Source organism: Scomber scombrus, chromosome 8 (genome assembly GCF_963691925.1).
Source record: "Scomber scombrus chromosome 8, fScoSco1.1, whole genome shotgun sequence".
Classification (NCBI taxonomy): domain Eukaryota; kingdom Metazoa; phylum Chordata; class Actinopteri; order Scombriformes; family Scombridae; genus Scomber; species Scomber scombrus.
The window spans coordinates 15,737,301-15,756,133 of record NC_084977.1 but is presented as its reverse complement, the minus strand read 5'-3'; the positions used below and the strand labels follow the sequence as shown (position 1 = coordinate 15,756,133).

The 18,833-nt window shown below is 41.5% G+C and overlaps 2 protein-coding genes across 3 annotated transcripts in view; one reads left to right on the top strand and one right to left on the bottom strand.

Moving 5' to 3' along the window:
• The window catches only part of sin3b (SIN3 transcription regulator family member B), a 17,895-nt gene extending 13,767 nt beyond the window's left edge, over positions 1 to 4,128 (top strand). For both annotated transcript variants that reach the window (XM_062424565.1, XM_062424566.1), the window contains exons 17-19: positions 1 to 60; positions 1,677 to 1,875; positions 2,862 to 4,128. The exon at positions 1 to 60 is cut by the window's left edge and continues 35 nt beyond it. In XM_062424565.1, coding sequence (XP_062280549.1) covers positions 1 to 60; positions 1,677 to 1,875; positions 2,862 to 3,098 — 496 coding nt within the window. In that variant the 3' untranslated portion in view covers positions 3,099 to 4,128. The remainder of the gene's footprint in view (positions 61 to 1,676; positions 1,876 to 2,861) is intronic.
• Positions 4,129 to 5,212: 1,084 nt separating this feature from the next.
• xpr1a (xenotropic and polytropic retrovirus receptor 1a) overlaps positions 5,213 to 18,833 on the bottom strand; it is a 65,240-nt gene continuing 51,619 nt past the window's right edge. The window contains exons 9-15 of the mRNA XM_062423478.1: positions 18,645 to 18,824; positions 16,205 to 16,373; positions 14,977 to 15,177; positions 10,149 to 10,315; positions 9,900 to 10,039; positions 9,585 to 9,809; positions 5,213 to 9,111 (exon numbers count right to left, since the gene is read on the bottom strand). Coding sequence (XP_062279462.1) covers positions 9,054 to 9,111; positions 9,585 to 9,809; positions 9,900 to 10,039; positions 10,149 to 10,315; positions 14,977 to 15,177; positions 16,205 to 16,373; positions 18,645 to 18,824 — 1,140 coding nt within the window. The 3' untranslated portion in view covers positions 5,213 to 9,053. The remainder of the gene's footprint in view (positions 9,112 to 9,584; positions 9,810 to 9,899; positions 10,040 to 10,148; positions 10,316 to 14,976; positions 15,178 to 16,204; positions 16,374 to 18,644; positions 18,825 to 18,833) is intronic.

Genomic DNA, 18,833 nt, shown 5'->3' with positions numbered 1-18,833 from the left:
GGAGTCCAGTCTGTGTTCTCAAGCAGACGGGTACTTCTTCAAACCTGTATTTCTGCCCAGGTATGACAGTTTAACTCCACACAGACATTTATGTTCCTACACTTCTAATTCTTCAAAGCAGCTGTGATCAATATTTTATAACAATATGTATCAAGTGATGATATGAAATGTAAGAGGTGACTCTCGTAGTGATGAACCTTGCAGAGAATTATCACCTGACTCCGCAGCTCCTCTGCTTTACGGAGCTTTATAGCTAGTTTCAGTTCATTGTTTATCTGCACCGTCAGTGTTTTGGCTCGGTCTCAGTCCTCTCATAGCAAAGTTTTTAGAGAAAAAGCTCTAAAAAAACTCACGGTACAATATCTACTCAGCACCACACAGCAAACAGTCACAGTTATCGATTAGCTCGTGAACATAGTGGAGCATGTAAGAGCCAGATATTTCCCTCAGGAGTTGATAGAGAGAAAAAACAGAGCTAAAGGAGAGCGAATATTGGACTTAAATTCACCAGCTGGACAGAAACATGACTCCAAATGAATAATAATGTCGCTCTGTAACTGCTGGATGTGTAAATAAGCAACTGTTTCTCAGACATGTTCAACACACCAAGTCAAAAAGTCAATGTTTTGTTCACAACTTATTTCTACTGCCCCCCAGTGGCCAGAAGATCATTTACTGCATGTTTATAGTTTAAACCAAACAAGACCGTGTTTCACTTCTAATGCTCTAATTTAAAGGCACGTGTCTGATTTAGGTAGAACAGCCGAGTCAATTTATGATCACAAAAGATTTTGTCTTGTTTTTCAGATATTTTGTCCACAGAGGATTAAATACATGAAACACATTTTTAACTATAATGGATCAAATGCAAAAAGTGTGAATTCTTGCACAGTCAGCGCTAATTTTATTGAAAATGCAACATTTTTCTCATTTTTATCGAATTTTAATAAACACGACAGAGAGTGTGAAAGTATTCAAACTTAATTTATTAATCAATACAACACAAGCACGTACCGAACCAATATAACTCTGACAAAGTCTCAACAAAAACTAAACAACTTAAAATAAAGTGCTGCTGCGTTTGATTGCATTAGATTCTGCAGGTTAAGTGTTTATTTGTGTCTCGGTTTACATTTTAAGCATAAAGATGAACTTTAAAAAATCTCTTGTACACCTGAAAGTCTTCTTGACAGGTGTGTCGGTGGAGCGAACACCCACACACAGTCTTCATTCGCTCAATAAAGATACTTTTTCAAATACCTGAAGAAGGTCAGCGACCAAAATGTTGTATTTATTAAGAAGTATCTTCATAGAGTGAGTGAGGACAGTGTGCGGATATTCTTTTTCCTTTTTTAAGCACAAGGATAAAAAAAATGTTTCAGACAGACAAGAGGATGTGGTCAGTAAAATGTTTGACTGCACTGTAAACAGAAACACTTTATTTAAGAAGGCGAGTTGTTGACCTCTGAATTATTATGAGCCAGTAAAGTAAAGGCTGTGTTTAAGTTAACTTTCTGTTCTCATATCTGTCTCACTTTAATGTCACAATGTTGTTAAAGATCTACTGTCATCTCAATAATAACACTGGATCATATTTGTAAAGATTAACAGGATGTAATCAATGTTATTGGGTCGTTCTGAGAATAAACCAACAATTAAACGTCTTCCTTTTTTAGGAACCTGCGTCGTTTCCGTCGCTGGCAGGTGCAGCAGGTGGAGGCGATGCGCTGCAGGAGAGAGTGGCACCGCCAGCTGGGCGTGGAGAATGCTGGGAGCCTGGACTGTCGCTTTAAACTCAACACGCACAAGATGGTGTTTGTCATGAACTCTGAGGACTACATGTACCGCAGAGGGGCTCTGGTCAAGGCCAGAAAGGTAAAGGAGGAGTTTTAATTTAAGTCGTTAGTTTACTGTTAGGGGTGGGAATCTTTTGGCACCTCACGATTCGATTAGGATTCAGGGGCTACGATTCTATTATAAAACGATTATTGATGCATCTTTAATTTATGTATATTGATGTACTTTTTCACATTTCTTTTTATCTCACTGAATAAGCATTCATCACTTGCAATTTTTAAAAACAGTGCATTTGTAATAAGAAAAAAGAGTTCATTTCCATTATATTTTATTAAACTAATTTGAAATGCATGCAAACTGGAAAGTTACAACTTCGTTGTACAGAACCAAAGGTGACAGGTATTCTCATGTTTGTTGTGTTGCCAAAGTATTGTAGCGTCCGTCAGCCAGGACGTGTGGAAAGGACAACGCAGTTATTCGGCAAACCCCCGTTTATTACTGAACAGTACAGGTTACTGTTGGCTGTAACCACACCAAAACAACCAACAAACAAGGACTTAGCTGCAACTCCAACTGTGTACTGCTGCTCTCTCCTTCAGCTTGTTCGTACACACACAAGCACGCGCACTCACACAGCCCTCGTCCCCGTCACACTCCGGCCCCTACCTACTCATTCAATCCCAAACATTTATTTAACTCAGAACATTTAACATTATAAAAGAACATTACTGCAGGGTTGCTACAGTATTTTCATTTAGCGCGACACAGCTTACAAATAACGTGGCTCTTGTCCAGTTTGCTTCCGCCGTCAACATTTTCTGTATTACTTTATTTAACATATTTAAATAATCGTGTGTGAATCGATTCAGATTCGTCCACATTCGAATCGCGATGCATCTAAGAATGGGACATTTCCCCCACCCCTATTACTGTCGTGGCGCTTTTTCAGTGTTTGATGAATGTCGATAACGACCAGAAAAATCCAACCCTGCTTGTAGATTCACTGCTAGTTAAATCCTGTTTGTTGTCTGAGAGACAAGGCTCTGACGGTCTCTCCTCCACAGTCGCAGCACAGAGTGGCGGTGAACCAGCACGAACGCTTCGACAAGTGGCACCAGGGCTGGCTGGCCAATCACGTGACGGCCTCGGCTGAGCGCTCGGTGCAAAATTGGCTAATGGGCGAGGAGGAAGAGGACATGATCCCCTGCAAGACGACCTGCCTGTCGACTGAGGTGAAAGGTCAGACGGTCAACAGATACCAAGTTCATTACAGCGGTAGCAAAGCGCCCGCCTCTCCGTAGAAGCCCGCACAGAGACAGGACGTACAGGACGCACACACACAGGTAAATGCATGGACGTACAGGACATTCATACACTAAACACAGACATACAGCTGCAGTCCACTTCTCCACCTTCCTCCACAACACTCATTCACTTTCAGCCGTGGATGAAGAAACTGGCAGAGACACAGTGCAGACTCTGGACTGTGAGTCAGTGAATGAGTGCACAGTGAGAGGAGTGACGTCGTGGAGAACAAAAAACAAAAAAGGACCAAGACGGGCGGTGACGTAATCAGCGAGCGTTAAACTCGGAATGAGTCGGACACAACGGCACAAAACGGAGGTCATCACCCTCAGCATCCTCGTTCTAGCTTCTTCGGTGGCACTAAGAGCTGATAAGACTGATGGACGGAGACGGTTGATCAGGCGACAAGTTTATGAGATCATGGAATTTGTTTCAGAAATGTGAATGTCTGTTTCTTTCTTTCTTTCTTTTTTTTTTTTTTTTAAAGTCAAGTGTAGTTTTTAGCTTCTAAAGCCAGAGAGCCTTCTGCTTGCTGGTTGATTTATATGGAGAGATAATGGTAAACGTGTGTATGTATGTGTATTCTGCTCTTTTCATTTTGTCTGTTTGTATGCCCAGTACAGGCTCCACAGCTCTAGTAATTACATTATTACTGTATGTGCATATATACAACAGAGTTTTTATATATGCATCTACACGAGTCGATTGATACATCTAAAGATCACGTGGTTATTTACAGTGTGTGCTGTCAGCCAACTCTTGATGTTTGCATTTTGGAGGTTTCTTTTTGTACTTTTTCCCTTTTTTTTGTTGTTGTAGCTAAACAAGTTATCACCAGGGCAACAAGGAGTCCTTAAAATGAATTGGTTTAATATTGATAAAGCAAATTATGTATCATATTCATGATTTCACCAAATGTTTACTTTGCATCGTCTTTTTTTTTCCTTTTGCATACTGACATTGAAAATGAAAGCAAAATATCAGTGTTAAAATAGAATGTATAACATTTATCCTGTATCAGTTATCATAAAATAAACAACCTAGTTGTGACCTTCTTAGACGCTGATCGGCAGGTTTTCTGTTTGTTGGCTTTAGAGACGTTCTGCAGACTCAACAGATGCAGCTCTGTGTTTGTATTTATCAAAACGTGTAGATAAATCAGTCTCACCTCGGAGTCTGTTAGTTGCTGTTCTGTAGCTTTCAGTTGTGTGGCATGGTCTTCTTCAGCAGACAAACTTCACCCAATATTTTAAGGACTCACCTTCCATTTTGGCTTGAAAACTGAGATTTACTTTTATTAAAGTGAACTCCATCTGCTGAGGAAGACCATGTGATGTGATTTAATGCTCCAGAACAGCCACTAAAAGGACCTGACTAAGGTCTAAGGTCAATAATTAACTTTCAGTCTCGAGTGACACAGTTGTTTTTATTTTAAACTGAGTGATTGTTGTGATTATGAGGGTTTGTTGGACGGTGATTAGTCGCAAACTGTTCTTTCTCTTTGCCGAGCAGGAAGATTTCCAGGTTTTTCAGGATGATTCACTTGTCCTGGTTGGCACTCCCAACACGCCGGCGTCAGACAAACAAAAAAGAAAAGAAACTGTATCAAATCTTTTGATGCTGCCAGTACTTCTGGATGAGCTCCTCAACCTTTTTTGGAACGAGCTGTCAGTCTTGTCAAGATTAAAATCTTGTTGGGACACGTCTTTTGCCGCCAGAGCAAACATCTTGGCAACATTTAAAAGTGAGGGAAGTGAAACACTAACAGCGAGCAGCTCTCATGGTTCTAGGTTTCAAGAAAAAAGGAAGCGCCTAATAAAGGCTCATGGCAGGAGAGGAAGCAGTAAATAAATGCGCAGTAGGAAAAGGTCTCTGCACACTTGTTAATGTATATGCACCTATATTTACAGAAGTGCATCAAAGCTCAACTGAAGGGGAAGATGCTCACTCAGTCAAGCTTCCTGTGAACCAACAAGGACAGAAGCCTCCTTTAAAACAACCATGGTGACTGTAAGAAGATAAAAGGTCAGAATATAAGAGAAAACGACAGAAAAAAAGAGTCGAGAGGCAGAGCGAGTTTTAAAAATAATCGTGGTTTATAAAACCCAGATATGACAGGATCACCAAAGTGTATACAGAAATACAAATACCATCAGGAAAACCATCATAGAACAGTGTTATACACCTGACATGTACAAACTACTCTATAAAGGGGATTCGGGGGGGGGGCGGAGGATGGTTCAGACTGTAAGACATCTTCCATTCTTTAGTCTTACGTCTCTTAAAATCACATTTAGCCACAATGTATTTATTCTATCATCTTTTTTTGTATCTTATCAAAGTAGAACATCCATCTACCAAACTACAGGTACGATCACATTCAGCTAGATTAGAGAAAGGGTACGAACAACATCGAGAGAGGGAGGGGGGCAGGATGCACACATATCAAACACTTTAACATCATGGGGTGAATTTCAGCAAGCAGTGAAAACAAACTCATCTGTGATTTTCACCCATGAGAAAATTGGATGTCGGGGCTTTACGTTGTCATCTCATCGAACACAATCTGTACAAAATAACCCTGTTTTTGCTTGTCGGCGGGTTATGAATCACTGTGAACACACTGGTCACTAAAACAATGTGTTTCTCACAGAGAAGCATCTCAAAACGCCTCCAGCGAGCAAATAAAGATTCCAGGTCTGTTCATGATGTACTCATGCAGATCTGGGATCAGTTTTTAACTGTTTCTTGTTATGATGTGGGTCCTCCCTGGACTGGGGTCTTGTTCCTGTGCCCTACAGTATGTCAAAGTGCTTCTGTCTGCAGGGCGATTTTACAACAACATCCACAAGATTTTCATGCACATCCACAAATGTACACTGGGGGGGGGGGGGGGGGGGGGCAGTTTTACAGCATCAGGACACAGGAATCTGTCCCCCTCGTCCCCGTCTCCTCCGCGAGCCCCTGGAAACAAGAAGGAATCACCGACAAGATACGAGCAATCACGTTCTCTGTTTCTATCGAACTTTTTTTCTTTTCTATTCTTTCTATTTTTATACAAACACGTTTTCAACAGATTTACACATGAAAAAAGAGTGCAGGATTGTGAGCGATCAAAAAGAGCTCCTTATCGCCTAGAAAATACTGCTTGTCTCGGAGCAAAAAATGGCAACGTATGAAATCGGTCATTGTCACGGTGGCTGCAATGATCGCTAATATTCACATCATGTAAAATAAATAAAGATCTATGTACAATGTAAAACAAAAGCAGCATGCAGGCAAGACAACAGCCTTTTTACAAAACTGTCTGCTGTGTTGTGCTCTCTGACACGGGACAGTGGTAGAGAGAGGTAATGTGCGCTCTGTGTGTGTGTGTGTGTGTGTGTGTGTGTGTGTGTCATGTATGGCCTTGTACAAAACATGGTATGTGTCCAGTGTGTTTAAATGGACAGGGAAGCTACCCATCTTCTAAACTTTAACAGATATAAACACAGCTTTCCATTTCAAATCGAGCTCATTGCACACAAGAGGCCTTTCAGTGTTTTAGCCACTACGGAGGAAGAAAGAAAACAACAACACAAAGTAGCAAAAGCAGGACTTTGTATAACACGTTTGTCTCGTAGCTCTCTGGGCTTTGTCTCATGACTGGCTGGTGGTGACGCGCTGCAGCCACAAGGAGGAACACAAGAGCGGAGAGAAGAGGGTCGAACGGGAAGAGAAAGTCAAACACACACCAGCATTAAAGACAGCAGCGTTCCTCTGAAAGCTGGGAACACACTTTTTAAATTACAATTAAACGTGGACGTCAGGATACAGCACTTCTTTCTTTTCTGGTTATCATTCCTAATTATATGAGATTAAACTAGATATACAAGACTTAACAGATTCACAGCAGTTTACAATCCCTTTTTTTTTTTTTTTTTTTTTTTTTTTAAATGAATGAGGCAACAGTGAACATAAGACAAATGAACAGCGTGGATCTGGTGACGGGGATGCTGAACGGAGGCCGACTCAGACTGAATCAGGAGCTGTGAAACATGTCAGAAATAATGGATTTTCTTTGTTTAAGGTCTCTGAATCAGTCAGGTGTGTTACAAAGCACCTGATCTGCAAAAACTGTACTGGTGGTTCTCAAACGTTTCCTGACACCCCATTTTAGAAGCTGAAAACACACTTTGGTTAAACTGAATTTAATGTACGTGTCATTTGTGCACGTTTCTTAAAAAAATGCAGTTTAAACAAATTGCCACAGATATAAGGCTCAAGGATCTCCAGCTTGATTGACAGACAGATACGAGATAAGTATAACTCGTTTGTCTTTTCTTCCCTGTCAAAAATCTGTGCATGTTGTATGTCGTTTTGTTGTCTGAATGAATCTCGATCACCCTGCCGGCGTCTAAACACTCTTGTTTGGTTATTGAAGCTTCATGAATCAGACTCATCCAGTTTCTCCCCCTGTGGTCCCCGCTCACAGTTTGAGAACCACTGAAGCTCACAACTTTGACTCAATAACCATTAAACGTTAATCTGAAGCAGAACATCACATCACTGCTCCACATAAATGTTGACAGTAAAACTAACTAAGTCATATTACTGGGATTTCCTACAAGACAGAACCTGCCTGTTAAAACAGCTAAATAAAACACACACATATATAAAAATAAAACAAAACTCTCCAATTTAAAAAAAAATTAAAATATTAAATAAAATACAATTATATTAATGATCTTTTAAATACTAAAAGGTTTTGGGCTCCGTTTCTTTTTTGCCTCTCACTCAGGCAAGCTGGAAAAAGTTACTCAAGCCACAGACACATTCATAAAAATAAAGCTTTGGCAGTTAATGCAAACAATAGCAATGCATGTGGATATATGCTGTAGCTGACAGGGCACTTTAAGATGACACATAGATTCACGCTGCGTTTTTGCTCTAATCTGAGATTCGGGATAAGTGGAGGTCTAACTGAGTTTAGTATAAACGTGGCACAAATCTAACGGAGAAAAACATTCCAAACATTAGAAAAAACATCGACAATCATCGTGAGGACGCTCGAACTAGTCTCACTAGTATAAACAACACATGGAGAAGTACTTAACGACTACAATAGAGTAATAATGCACATCAAAATATATATATTACAAAGCAACTTCACAGACCAGAAATGTTTGAATCAAAACATCCCTTTTGTGTACAAGTAGGTTTTCCCCCCGCCCATGTTTGTGTATTAAATGCACTTTTCCTGCAAGTGCCTCCAGGGTTGTGATCGAACTTAATAAACCGACCCAAAAAAGAAGGAGTATAAAAAGAATCAACAAGCTGAAACCAGTTGATTAGTTTTGATATGCTGTGACGTGTGTCGAGTCCTTCCTCAGGTTTCTGTTGACTAGTATTTAGTCTTTTGATTGGCTTGTGCTCTCCCTGTTGATCCTAGAGTAGTTAAAAAGACTTGTAAACAGTCGTGTGTAGCCTAACTATGCAGCTTCTCCTAAATAAATCCAGAAAAAGTAAAGAAAAATCTAAAGAAACGTCTCAAAGTAAACAACACATACTAAAAAAAGTCTGTTTTATAAAAGAAGAGGATAATCCCAGGGCAGTGTGGTCTTGTCTTGGCGTCTGTCCGTCTGTCTGTATGGCTGTGTTGCATTAGCTCTCTCCTTTACTGTAGCGATATCACACTATGCTTGTGCTTCGGCAGGTGTGTGTGTTTCTGCATTATAATCTGTATTTCTATACTTATAAAGACCTCACAAGGATATACAGATGAGGTAAGCACTCATAAGTGAGGCCAGTCTGATGGTCCTCACTGATTTAAAGGTTTAGACTGAGGGTCACCACTTACAATGACAGGAGCAACGGGCTGAGGTTGGTGTTAGTGGATGAGGTCCTTATAAGTATAGTAAAGTACAGTATGTCTGTGTGTGTGTCTGTGTGTGTGCACTGTCGCTGTGGACTCAGCTGAAGGCCTCATCATCCGTGTCTTCAATAAGCACCTTCGTGTCCTTTTTCGATCTAGAAAAGAAGATTGAAAATTATTATTATCTCACAAATCAATGTTTTTCATTTCATGTCAGCAGTTCTGTTACTGTTGTATATTTGCTCTTGACGTGTGTGACGCTGTTGTCCTTTGAGATGTGATTTGTTTTGGGTCTCTAATACATTTTTATCTTGTCTGTGTTCAAATCATTCAATCTTCTAGTGTTTTTAGTTCATATTTTCTAATATTCGCGTCAGTCTCGCGTGTCGTTTATAGATGTAAAATGTCTCCTGACAGCCAGAAGCCATATACAAAAAAAATGTTTCAAATGTTAAATGCTAGAGGAAATATTCAAGACCTTTTTGCACTTCCCTCTGAGGTTTTTTGTTTTTTTTAGGTTTTTAGAGTTTTGTTTTTTGCCTGTAGTAATTTGAACGTGTTCCCTCTTCAGATTTTATATATCAGTTTAGAATAAAAAGCTGCTGTCAGTGTGCATGTTGTTTCTTACTGTGAGGAGGACAGCAGGGGGCGTCTGAGCGACAGGCTGTAGGACCTCTTCCAGGTCTTCTTGCCCGAGCGGTTCCGCACGCCATCGTCCTGGTCCATCATCTGCTCCAGCAGCGTCTGGTCGTCAGCGTTGAGTGGCGCCACAGAGATATCCCGCACCGCACGAAACTCACCACAGTTATTCAGGTGCTCGTTTTCCAGACGGAAGAAGTTCCACACAAAACGCCTGCAGAGATGAAGGTGAAGATGTTGGATTGTCCTCCATTTTGATAATCAGATTCTCTTAAAGGTTTTTTATTTGGATAGAGAGACCCACCTGAAGACCTCTAAGGGAGCCAGCACGGTGGCTACGATGTCGCCCACTGAGTGAAACTTGGTCATCGTGGTCAGACAGATCTGGATCGTCCAGGCGAAACGCAGGATCACATCTTCTATAATGGCACAGTAGTAGTAGGCCTAAACACAGCAGAGACAGGTTAGGGTAATAGTGTGTGTGTGTGTGTGTGTGTGTGTGTGTGTGTGTGTGTGTGTGCGTGCGTGCATGCGCGCGTGTGTGTGACTCTACCTTGTGTGGATAAACAATCTCTTCTCTGAGGAAGGTGTTCTCTCCGGCTCCGTGGTCAAACAGTCCCCAGTCCATACGCAGGTCCCAGATCAGTGTGTACAGGGAGCTAATGGTCGAGAACACGATCAGCAGGTAGAAGAACATGTCGGCGTCTGTATGTCCTTGCTCTGGAATAAACACACAGATATTTCTGTCAGTGACGGCATTCAAGACATTTATTTTTCATTATTTATGTCTCAAGTATTGTTTCAGACACACAAAAGGAAAAAAAAAGGTTTATATTTTTAAATGAAGCTTCACAAAATCTGCCACCTCATTCAAGTCAGTCAGCTGCAACTTTTGCAACTATACTTTGACCACTAGAGGGAGCCCTCCTGTCATAAATACACTGACAGGGATTGATTTAAAAGCAGTGCTGTGGACGTCTATTAAATGTAATCCACACTTTCCATTAGCTTTACATCGAGGTTTATGCACTTACATCATATCTCCTTCCACCAGGTGTTGCAGGAAAGGTCATTACTACACTTAGAGACAGGAACTGAAATAATGTGAGCAGTATAGTAGCTTTGCAGTCCGGTCATGTTGATTTGACTTCCAGCATTTCAATAAAACCCATAAATGTGTGTGTATCCTTTCAAAATGAGAAGACTTTGTTTATTATTCCAGTTTCTTTGATTATTAACTGAGATGAATATTCATTTAAAAGTCCTTAATTTCCTGATAAAATGAGTTCTGCCTTCAGTCTGTTTCCTGTGTCCTGTTTGTTGCACTTCACTGTAAACAGGTTTAATCGTATGTTGACATCATAGCAGTGGACCATGCTGCGTGCATGTTTGCAGTAATGAGTGTAGCAATTATCATTATTTGCAGAAGTGCTATCAGCTGATGAGTATATAACAAGCGCTTGTTTGTGTATTATGTTATTTAAAGTGTGTGATTGGACGTCTGTGTGTCTATGTGGGAACACGGATGTGATCTGCTCGTTCCTCGGTGGCCACCATATATAAATCAGCACCCTGTAGCCTAACACAAAGACTCGCACAGACACAGCCACCAGACACAGACCGGGCTCGCCATCCGTCATAGTCACTGCTTCTTCTTGCTACCAGCCAACGAGACGCCGGGGAGCAGATCGGAGACATTTCTAACAGAGAATTACTGCTGTGCCCGACAGTCCTGCTCTGTTAACTGCTGCGTCCATTGTGCTGCTGCTTCTTCAGCTGAGCGATGGGATGCAAGTAGTCCCTATGGCCACGCTGAGATTTCCCAGCTGTAGATTAAACTTAGTCCTGGACAATAGACTCTTTTCACTGATGCCATCTTCTCCGTTGGTAAAGTGTTTAACCCTTCAGTTTCTGTTAAGGCTGACGATTTTCTCCACCAGGCTGGTTAGCCCCTTTGCCATTAAAAGGTTAAGCACACTGAGATAGACATTGATCGGATGCTCACTGGAGGCTAACGGTGGTCACTGACTCCTGTCACACACATTCAATTGCTAGCAGTCTCTCGCACACATGCACACATGCACACACATAGACACACACACACACACACACACACGTTTGCTATTGTTGTCCACAGGCACCCGAGAGATTACAGACTATTAGAGATGGAGCACTCCAGCGGGGACAGGCTCATTTTATGCAGCAGGCCCACTTCCATTTGATGGAAACAAGTTCACTGCAAGAACAATCTGTCTGTCCTATTAGAGTGATTGCTCTCATCTGTTGCCATGGTTACCCCCATCCGGCAACAGGTAGTTAAGGATACTGCACCTGGAGAGCACCAACCAAATATATTCATTCCAACACTATCCAAATCACAGAGCTCCATCCTCGACACATCTGGAGATGTAATTCAGATTCAGAGAGGGTTAAATCAGCTCGTGTTTGGCTCCAGATGTGAATTTATTCTCTGTGGCAGCAGAAGGTTTTGGACCTAGCAGAGGTGAATTAGAGTTCAGGCAGACAGAGAGAAAGATTCAACTCAGAGCGCTGTCTTTTATCTTCGTTGGTTAAAGTGCGTGTGTGTGTTTGACTGAGGGTGTTTCTGTGTGTCTTCCTCTCCATATAATCAACGAGGGGTCAGTACATGAAATGAAGTTATAAAAGCTGTCAGCTCTGAGCTCATCTCCATTCCAGCAGAGTCCAGCAGACATGTGTTCAGCCCCGGGCTCGTAACTACACATATCTCCTCTCCTCTCCTCTCCTCTCCTCATCCTTTATCTCCATTTCAATATCACCATCATCTGTGTTTTGATTTATATTAAATCTGTGAATTTCATGTTTTTCCTTCTCACCTCTCACTGGTGCTCTCTTGTTCCTCTCAACAGCTAACCTTTTCATTTCTACCTCCCCCTCTGTGCTCTATCAGCTCTAAATTTACTGCTCCTCTGCTGCAGCGTGACTCGATTCATTCCTGTTCCTCACCTCCAAGTTGACCTCTCACAGAAACCAGCTGGACTGATAATGCTCTTTGGTTGTGGTAATTTCAGCTGTTTTTTTAAGTTTTTGCTGTTGATGTCACAGGCAGAGGGATGTCTTGCCTTCACAAACACTGTTGCATTTTTTTGTACTTATAATCTCTCATTTATATGATAAGTGAGTATCAGATTGTAATTAAACTTGTGCGTGTTTAAATATCTAATTTTCCCCTACAAACAATTATTCTTTATCCATCCGAAGCTTGCTCTATTATTTCTTTCCGTGCTGCATCCTGTTCTCCTGCCTCTGCCTGTCCATGAGATAAATCCCTTGGGTTTAAATTAGCATTAGGCTTGTAACTCCCCTGCATCTAAAACAGCAATAACTCCTCAAGCCACTGTACATAAAGCTGAGCCTGTATTGATCCTGTGTAAAGCATCGTACAGGGTTTGGGAATTCTGCCTAAACCAGGAAATCCTCCATCATCTCTCTGGTTACACGCTACAGTTTCCGATCAGTAACTCACAGCACTGAGCTCAAAATTTGTCTGAAGGTAGACATCTTTTCTGTTTGCTGAACGACATAAAAATGATACAACTTCACACCCCACTTTGACATAGCACAGTCAAAAAATTTTCTTACTACTGTATCACAGTTTGCCCCATGTACACCAGAGAGTAGACGGGGCCTTGTTATTTTGGAGATTTAAGATGTGCAAATGGAAACTCTGGATGCTGAATACCAGTCAGTCAGTTCCAGAGAAGATCATGATTTATTTGCTGCGTTTATGGTTAAAGTATTTTGCCTTCTCGGAGCTAAATGGGGCCAATTCCAGGAAGGAGTGAGGTGGTGATGCGATGAGGTCACCATCAGGGCCGTGATCAGGTTAGCAATGAAGGTGACACATCCACGGACAAACAGACAGACACTGGGAGCTCTGCCAGATACTGACTGACACTTCATCCACCTTTTACAGCTGGAGTCGATGGTGAGAACACGACACCACCCAACAGTCTCCTCTGGGCATCAGCTATCCACAATAAAACTTTAACAGGTATCAGAGATAAACTGACATACTTTGTACATTTATTGCTGCTAAAGCTGTTTATGCATCATTTGCATATCTGGCCGGAGGATATTCTGATATCGGTGCTCATATTCGTCCATCAAAGGCTTTACCAGATTTACTTAATTTACCAGAAAATTTATTTCAGCAGGAGATACTTCAAATAACTCCACAACAGGCAATTTCCTCAACCATCCGTGCAAATGTCTGTCTTCCCACCCTCCTCCTTCACTTAACCAGCGACCGGTCTGGGCCTCCATTATCATGAGGGATGAAAGACAGCTTCATACAGAATAACACATGAAGAGAGGCCATTAGTCGAAGGGTCTACGGGCTTCAGACCAGAAGAGGAAGGAGGATATGGTTTAATGGACGCCTTTCCTACCGAGCTGTGGAGGGGGTAGGAAAAAAAACAGGTCTGTCTGTCTGTATGTCTTTCTCTCTCTCTTCCTGGTTCATACAATATCAGATCACTGGCGGTCAGCTTAGGAAGAAAGCGTATTGATTTAAATTTATATCGGAAATAATAAAGTCAAGCTGGGAAATAACATTTACTGGTTTGAAAGGTTGAGATGAAGTTTCACAGCTGGCATTTGCTGTTTAATAGATATATAAACTGGCATCTGAGAGGAGTTGCTTTGAAATGAGCTGCGTGGAAAAATATCTTTGAAACTCTGATGGAGACTCTGAACACAACGGCTGGATGCTTTTTAATGCCTGGGTGCTGCGTCTTTGAACATGAACTCCTTTGTGATATGGCTTCTGAATAATTGGAGGCTAATTGTGAAGCTGTCAGATGGAGAGTGACTTGACTTTTAATGGTAACCACTCACTCCTTTCCTCTGTTTCACTCTTTCCAATCTTGTTTCTGTTACATCTCAGTTGGGAGTAATTTTCTGCTCTTGCTATCTCTCTTTTTCTTTTTTTCCATTTTGACACTTCTCCTTTTCTCCAGCCTCTCTCCAACCTCCTGCTCTCAGACTAAATGTCATGTTGTGAAAGCAGAACCTTGTTTATCTGAGGCTCTGTTTGACAAACCTTTTCTCTTTCCGTTATACAGCTCTGAGCGCTGACAAGGAAACCAAGGCCAACTTCTGGCATTTGCACTCAAGGTCACCTCTGCTTTCTGAACACACACAGTAGAAAGGCTCAGAAGCCTGTGTGTCGACATGCTCTGGTAACACCAACACACCAATGTTGTTGCTTTGGTTTGCAGATTCAGACACTCTGTATGTTCTGCACTCTTCACTCTTACCATAACATGCCGACTCAGCTCAGATGAAACCTTCTACCTGACGTACAGGACACATAGATATATGAGTTTAGTGTCTCTTACCTCTGTGCGTGGCATAGAGCGCTGCGAAGGTGACGACGAAGAAAGTTGTTGAATATTTCCCAGCATTGACCAGGTGAGGAAAGGCCCTCTTAGTGTCGCGGTAACGCCTCAGGCATTGGATGAAGCGGAACCAGGCGGGCAGACACTGGATGATGGCACGCAAACCATACGAGTAGCTGTGGCACATGTACTCACCGGGTTCTGCAGTAGAATGAAAAAGAATAAAGTAGATTAGTCATTCTATTATCAATTTCCTCTCCGTTTTATCCTTTGTAATACCCTCCACACATTCCCCTTCATGCAGAAAAGCTAATCATTATGAGAGTCATATGGTGACCTCTGTGTGGCCAAACATTTCCGTTCCATTAGCTCTGTGTTAATTGGCTGTGTGGGGGCCGAAGTGTCAATGTTGGCGAAGTGGAAGGACAGCAATTAAAACTGGATTCACATCACTTTTCCTGACAGGAAAGCTCAGCTGTCTGGCACACTGTCAACTTGTGACCAGCCAAAAGATCTGTGTTTTTAATCAACAGATATAATAGTTTTATGAACAGGTGACGAATATGAAGAGTATGATTAACGATAACTATCAAAAATGACTGTATATTATGGCTGCAATTCACAAATATTTTCATTATCTTAAACATGTGTTTTAATGTGATGTCATTTCTTTAAAAAAGCCAATCACAGTTTACCAGGTCCTTTAGTGACATCTTTTTTTGGACTTTGGTTTTGGACCAAAAAGTACAACCCCCCCCCCAAATATATTTTGAATGTATGACATTTTTGCTTAATGAACAACTTAAAAATGAACTAATTGTTTTGCATTATTGTGATTTTTAGTGTATCACAGGGATGTTTTATGTTGTAATTCATTTTTCCACCCACTCTCATCTATGTTGTATTAACTTCAGTTGGTAAGTTTTAAAAAACCCACTAAGAGCTGTGAACTTTGCATACAGCAGTTGTTTTTGCACCCAGCAGGGTACAATGAAAAAAGTCAAGGCTGCAAATAGTGTGAGGCTGTGATGCATTACTGTTGACGTGGCTGTTGTCCATACACAAATTGGTATTACAAATTGCTGCCTTTTCTTTAAGTAAGTTGAGGAAAATGATTAAGGGCTGATATCAAAACTTCTCATTAATGTTTAATGTATTACTGTCCTTCCACAATATTGTCCGTGTGTATGATTATATTTCCAGAAATCCAGGGTACGTGCTTTCTGACCTTTAAATGAGGGCAATAGGCCTTTGCTGTTGCTCCACTGTAGCTCAAAGATGTAGAAGCAGATGAGATACTCAAGGTCCATCAGAACAACCACCAGAGAGTTGAGCTGATCAGCCAGCCAGAAGTCTGCAAACTCCACTCGGTGAAATGGTGCTGTGAACACACGAAACTGTACAAAAGACAAGAGAAGAGAGGAGGAAGGTGAAAAGAGGAAATGCACAAACAAACTAGCGATTAGAGTTCAGCCTTAATTTCATTATAAAATATATACATTTGAGGAATTCATACTTTTCCCTTGAATTTCAGAAAACACCTCAGCTGATGTGGTTTGATTCAAATTTGCTTGTGTGTACGTGATTTCAGCAAACTGGGACTGAATTAGTCAACAATTAATCAGTGTGCAAATGTCACAGTGCTTTAGTAGAGAAGTGCAAAGCAAGGAACAACCTCTCTTAATGATCTGCAACACGCCAAGGGATAAATCCTCTGGACTACCTTATCACCACGCCACAGGACACCCTAATGAGTCACGCATAGTGTTTGCGTCTATGTGTTTCTTGTGCGTCGCTATTCACTGCTGTACAACACAAGCATGTGAAATGACCTGCCAGTGTTTTGTGGCCTGCTTTGGCTTCTATGGGAATGTTATTTGGGATATGACTTTGGCACCGGCTCGGTTTATTGACCATGCTTTGTAAAATGATAAAACCCTGCCCAACTCTTTCCATTTACCCCCGAGGCAACATCTGACATTCAGGAGCAACTGTATGCCTCTCTACATGTACACTCTCAGACACAAAACCCACACGCAATCTACCTCCACTGAAAATGTCAAAGAGTATTGTTCTTTTTTTTATCTTAACCTGTCAATCAAAATCTGTATTGATCAAGTGGCCATCTAAGTCATTTCCACTCTGTGTGGATGTCTCAAGGCTAAGCCTGCTGTAGTGATGTGATGTGATGTGGTTAGGTTTTCATTTCTTGAGCAAACACTCGTAATCCAGGTGCTAGCTCTGTTGTTGGTCCTATAATGAAATCTTTGTCTTCTGCCTGCAGTTTGTGGTCAGAAGAAATTAGCACATCTGGCTTGGATACATTTTACAGCACTGAAAGAAAGAAAAAAATAATTGTTTCCTCCAGTGACACTTTACAATTTCTCCTAAAATATCCTTAATTACTTATTTCTTATTCCATTAGACTACAGGTCTGATAACCATGAAAAACAGCTCACATCGGGTCTAATTATGTGTAGGTTGTTGTATGATTATACAGGACCAATCAAGCCTGAGGCTGATTAGAGAGCCACCAGTGGAGGAGGACTGAGCGAGTGTTGCTGAGGACTGTGGGGAGCTGTGAAGGAAAGGACAGGAATATGAGGAGGGGGTCTGCTGCTGGGAGAGAAGCAGAGAGGAGGAGGAGGAGGGATGAAGAGTGAGAAGAAGAGGAGGAGGAGGAGGGACAGAGGAGCTCAGGGCATCAGCATACTGATAGATCTATGCCTGTAATGACTGCACAGTCACAGCCTCCACCTCCCCTGGGACGAGGCTGCATTCTATTATCCCTCAACCCTCTGCCCTCTATCTCACTACAACCCCCCCCTAACACACACACACACACACACACACACACACACACATAGCCTGTAGCACGGCTTAGACAAAGAACAGAGTAACATAGGAGGGTTTTGTAAACATGAGACATGAGATGCATATCTGAATTGTACATGAGATACACACACACACACACACACACACACACACACACACACACACACACACACACACACACACACACACACACACACACACACACACACACACACACACACACACACACACACACACACACACACACACACACACACACACAAACAAACACACACACACACACACAATATTTAAACAATATTTAAATTGTGTCGGCAGCACAAAATAGAAAAAAAGCAAATAGTGCACGCAAAATTTGTTTTTAATAGTTTTCTTTGGACTTTCCTTCTACAGCTTTTTCTTGGTTTAGATGCCAAAATATAAATAAACCAACAAGAGTAAAAACAAAGGTGCAACATATGGGTCAGGACGGTCAAAACAAAGTTACGTAAGGTAAGGTAAGACCTTACCATGTTGCATTTTGTATGATATTCTACAAAAGAAAATCGTCTTGTTTGTATCTCATTTCATCATAGCAGGTCTCCGAAGCATTGTCTGCTCCTGGTTAGCGGCTGTCAATGTTTGTCTCTTTATAACCATGAGCCTTGAATCCTGACTGTTGGGCTCCTTTACTCAATTAAAAGTACTTTCGGACTCCAAACTAAACTAGTTTTTAGTGTGTATCATTTGAGGACACCAAAGTTCAAATGGCATAGTTATTCTGTTAAACAAAGCAAACTACAGCAGCAGAGATCTGAAGGAAATGCTCCCAGTAAATAAATGAGTGGACTGACCAGTAGCTTGAGGAGCCAGAAACGTGACTTGTAGTAGCAGGTCTTGAAGGGGTTTAAGAGGAAGAGCACCATGAAGCCGTAAAGGATGAGAGGATTGATCTGCATGGGGAGGTAGGTGTACTCTGAGTAGAGACAGGAGAGGATGCTGAGACACCACAACACGCCGAGGAAACCAGCAATCTGCACCAC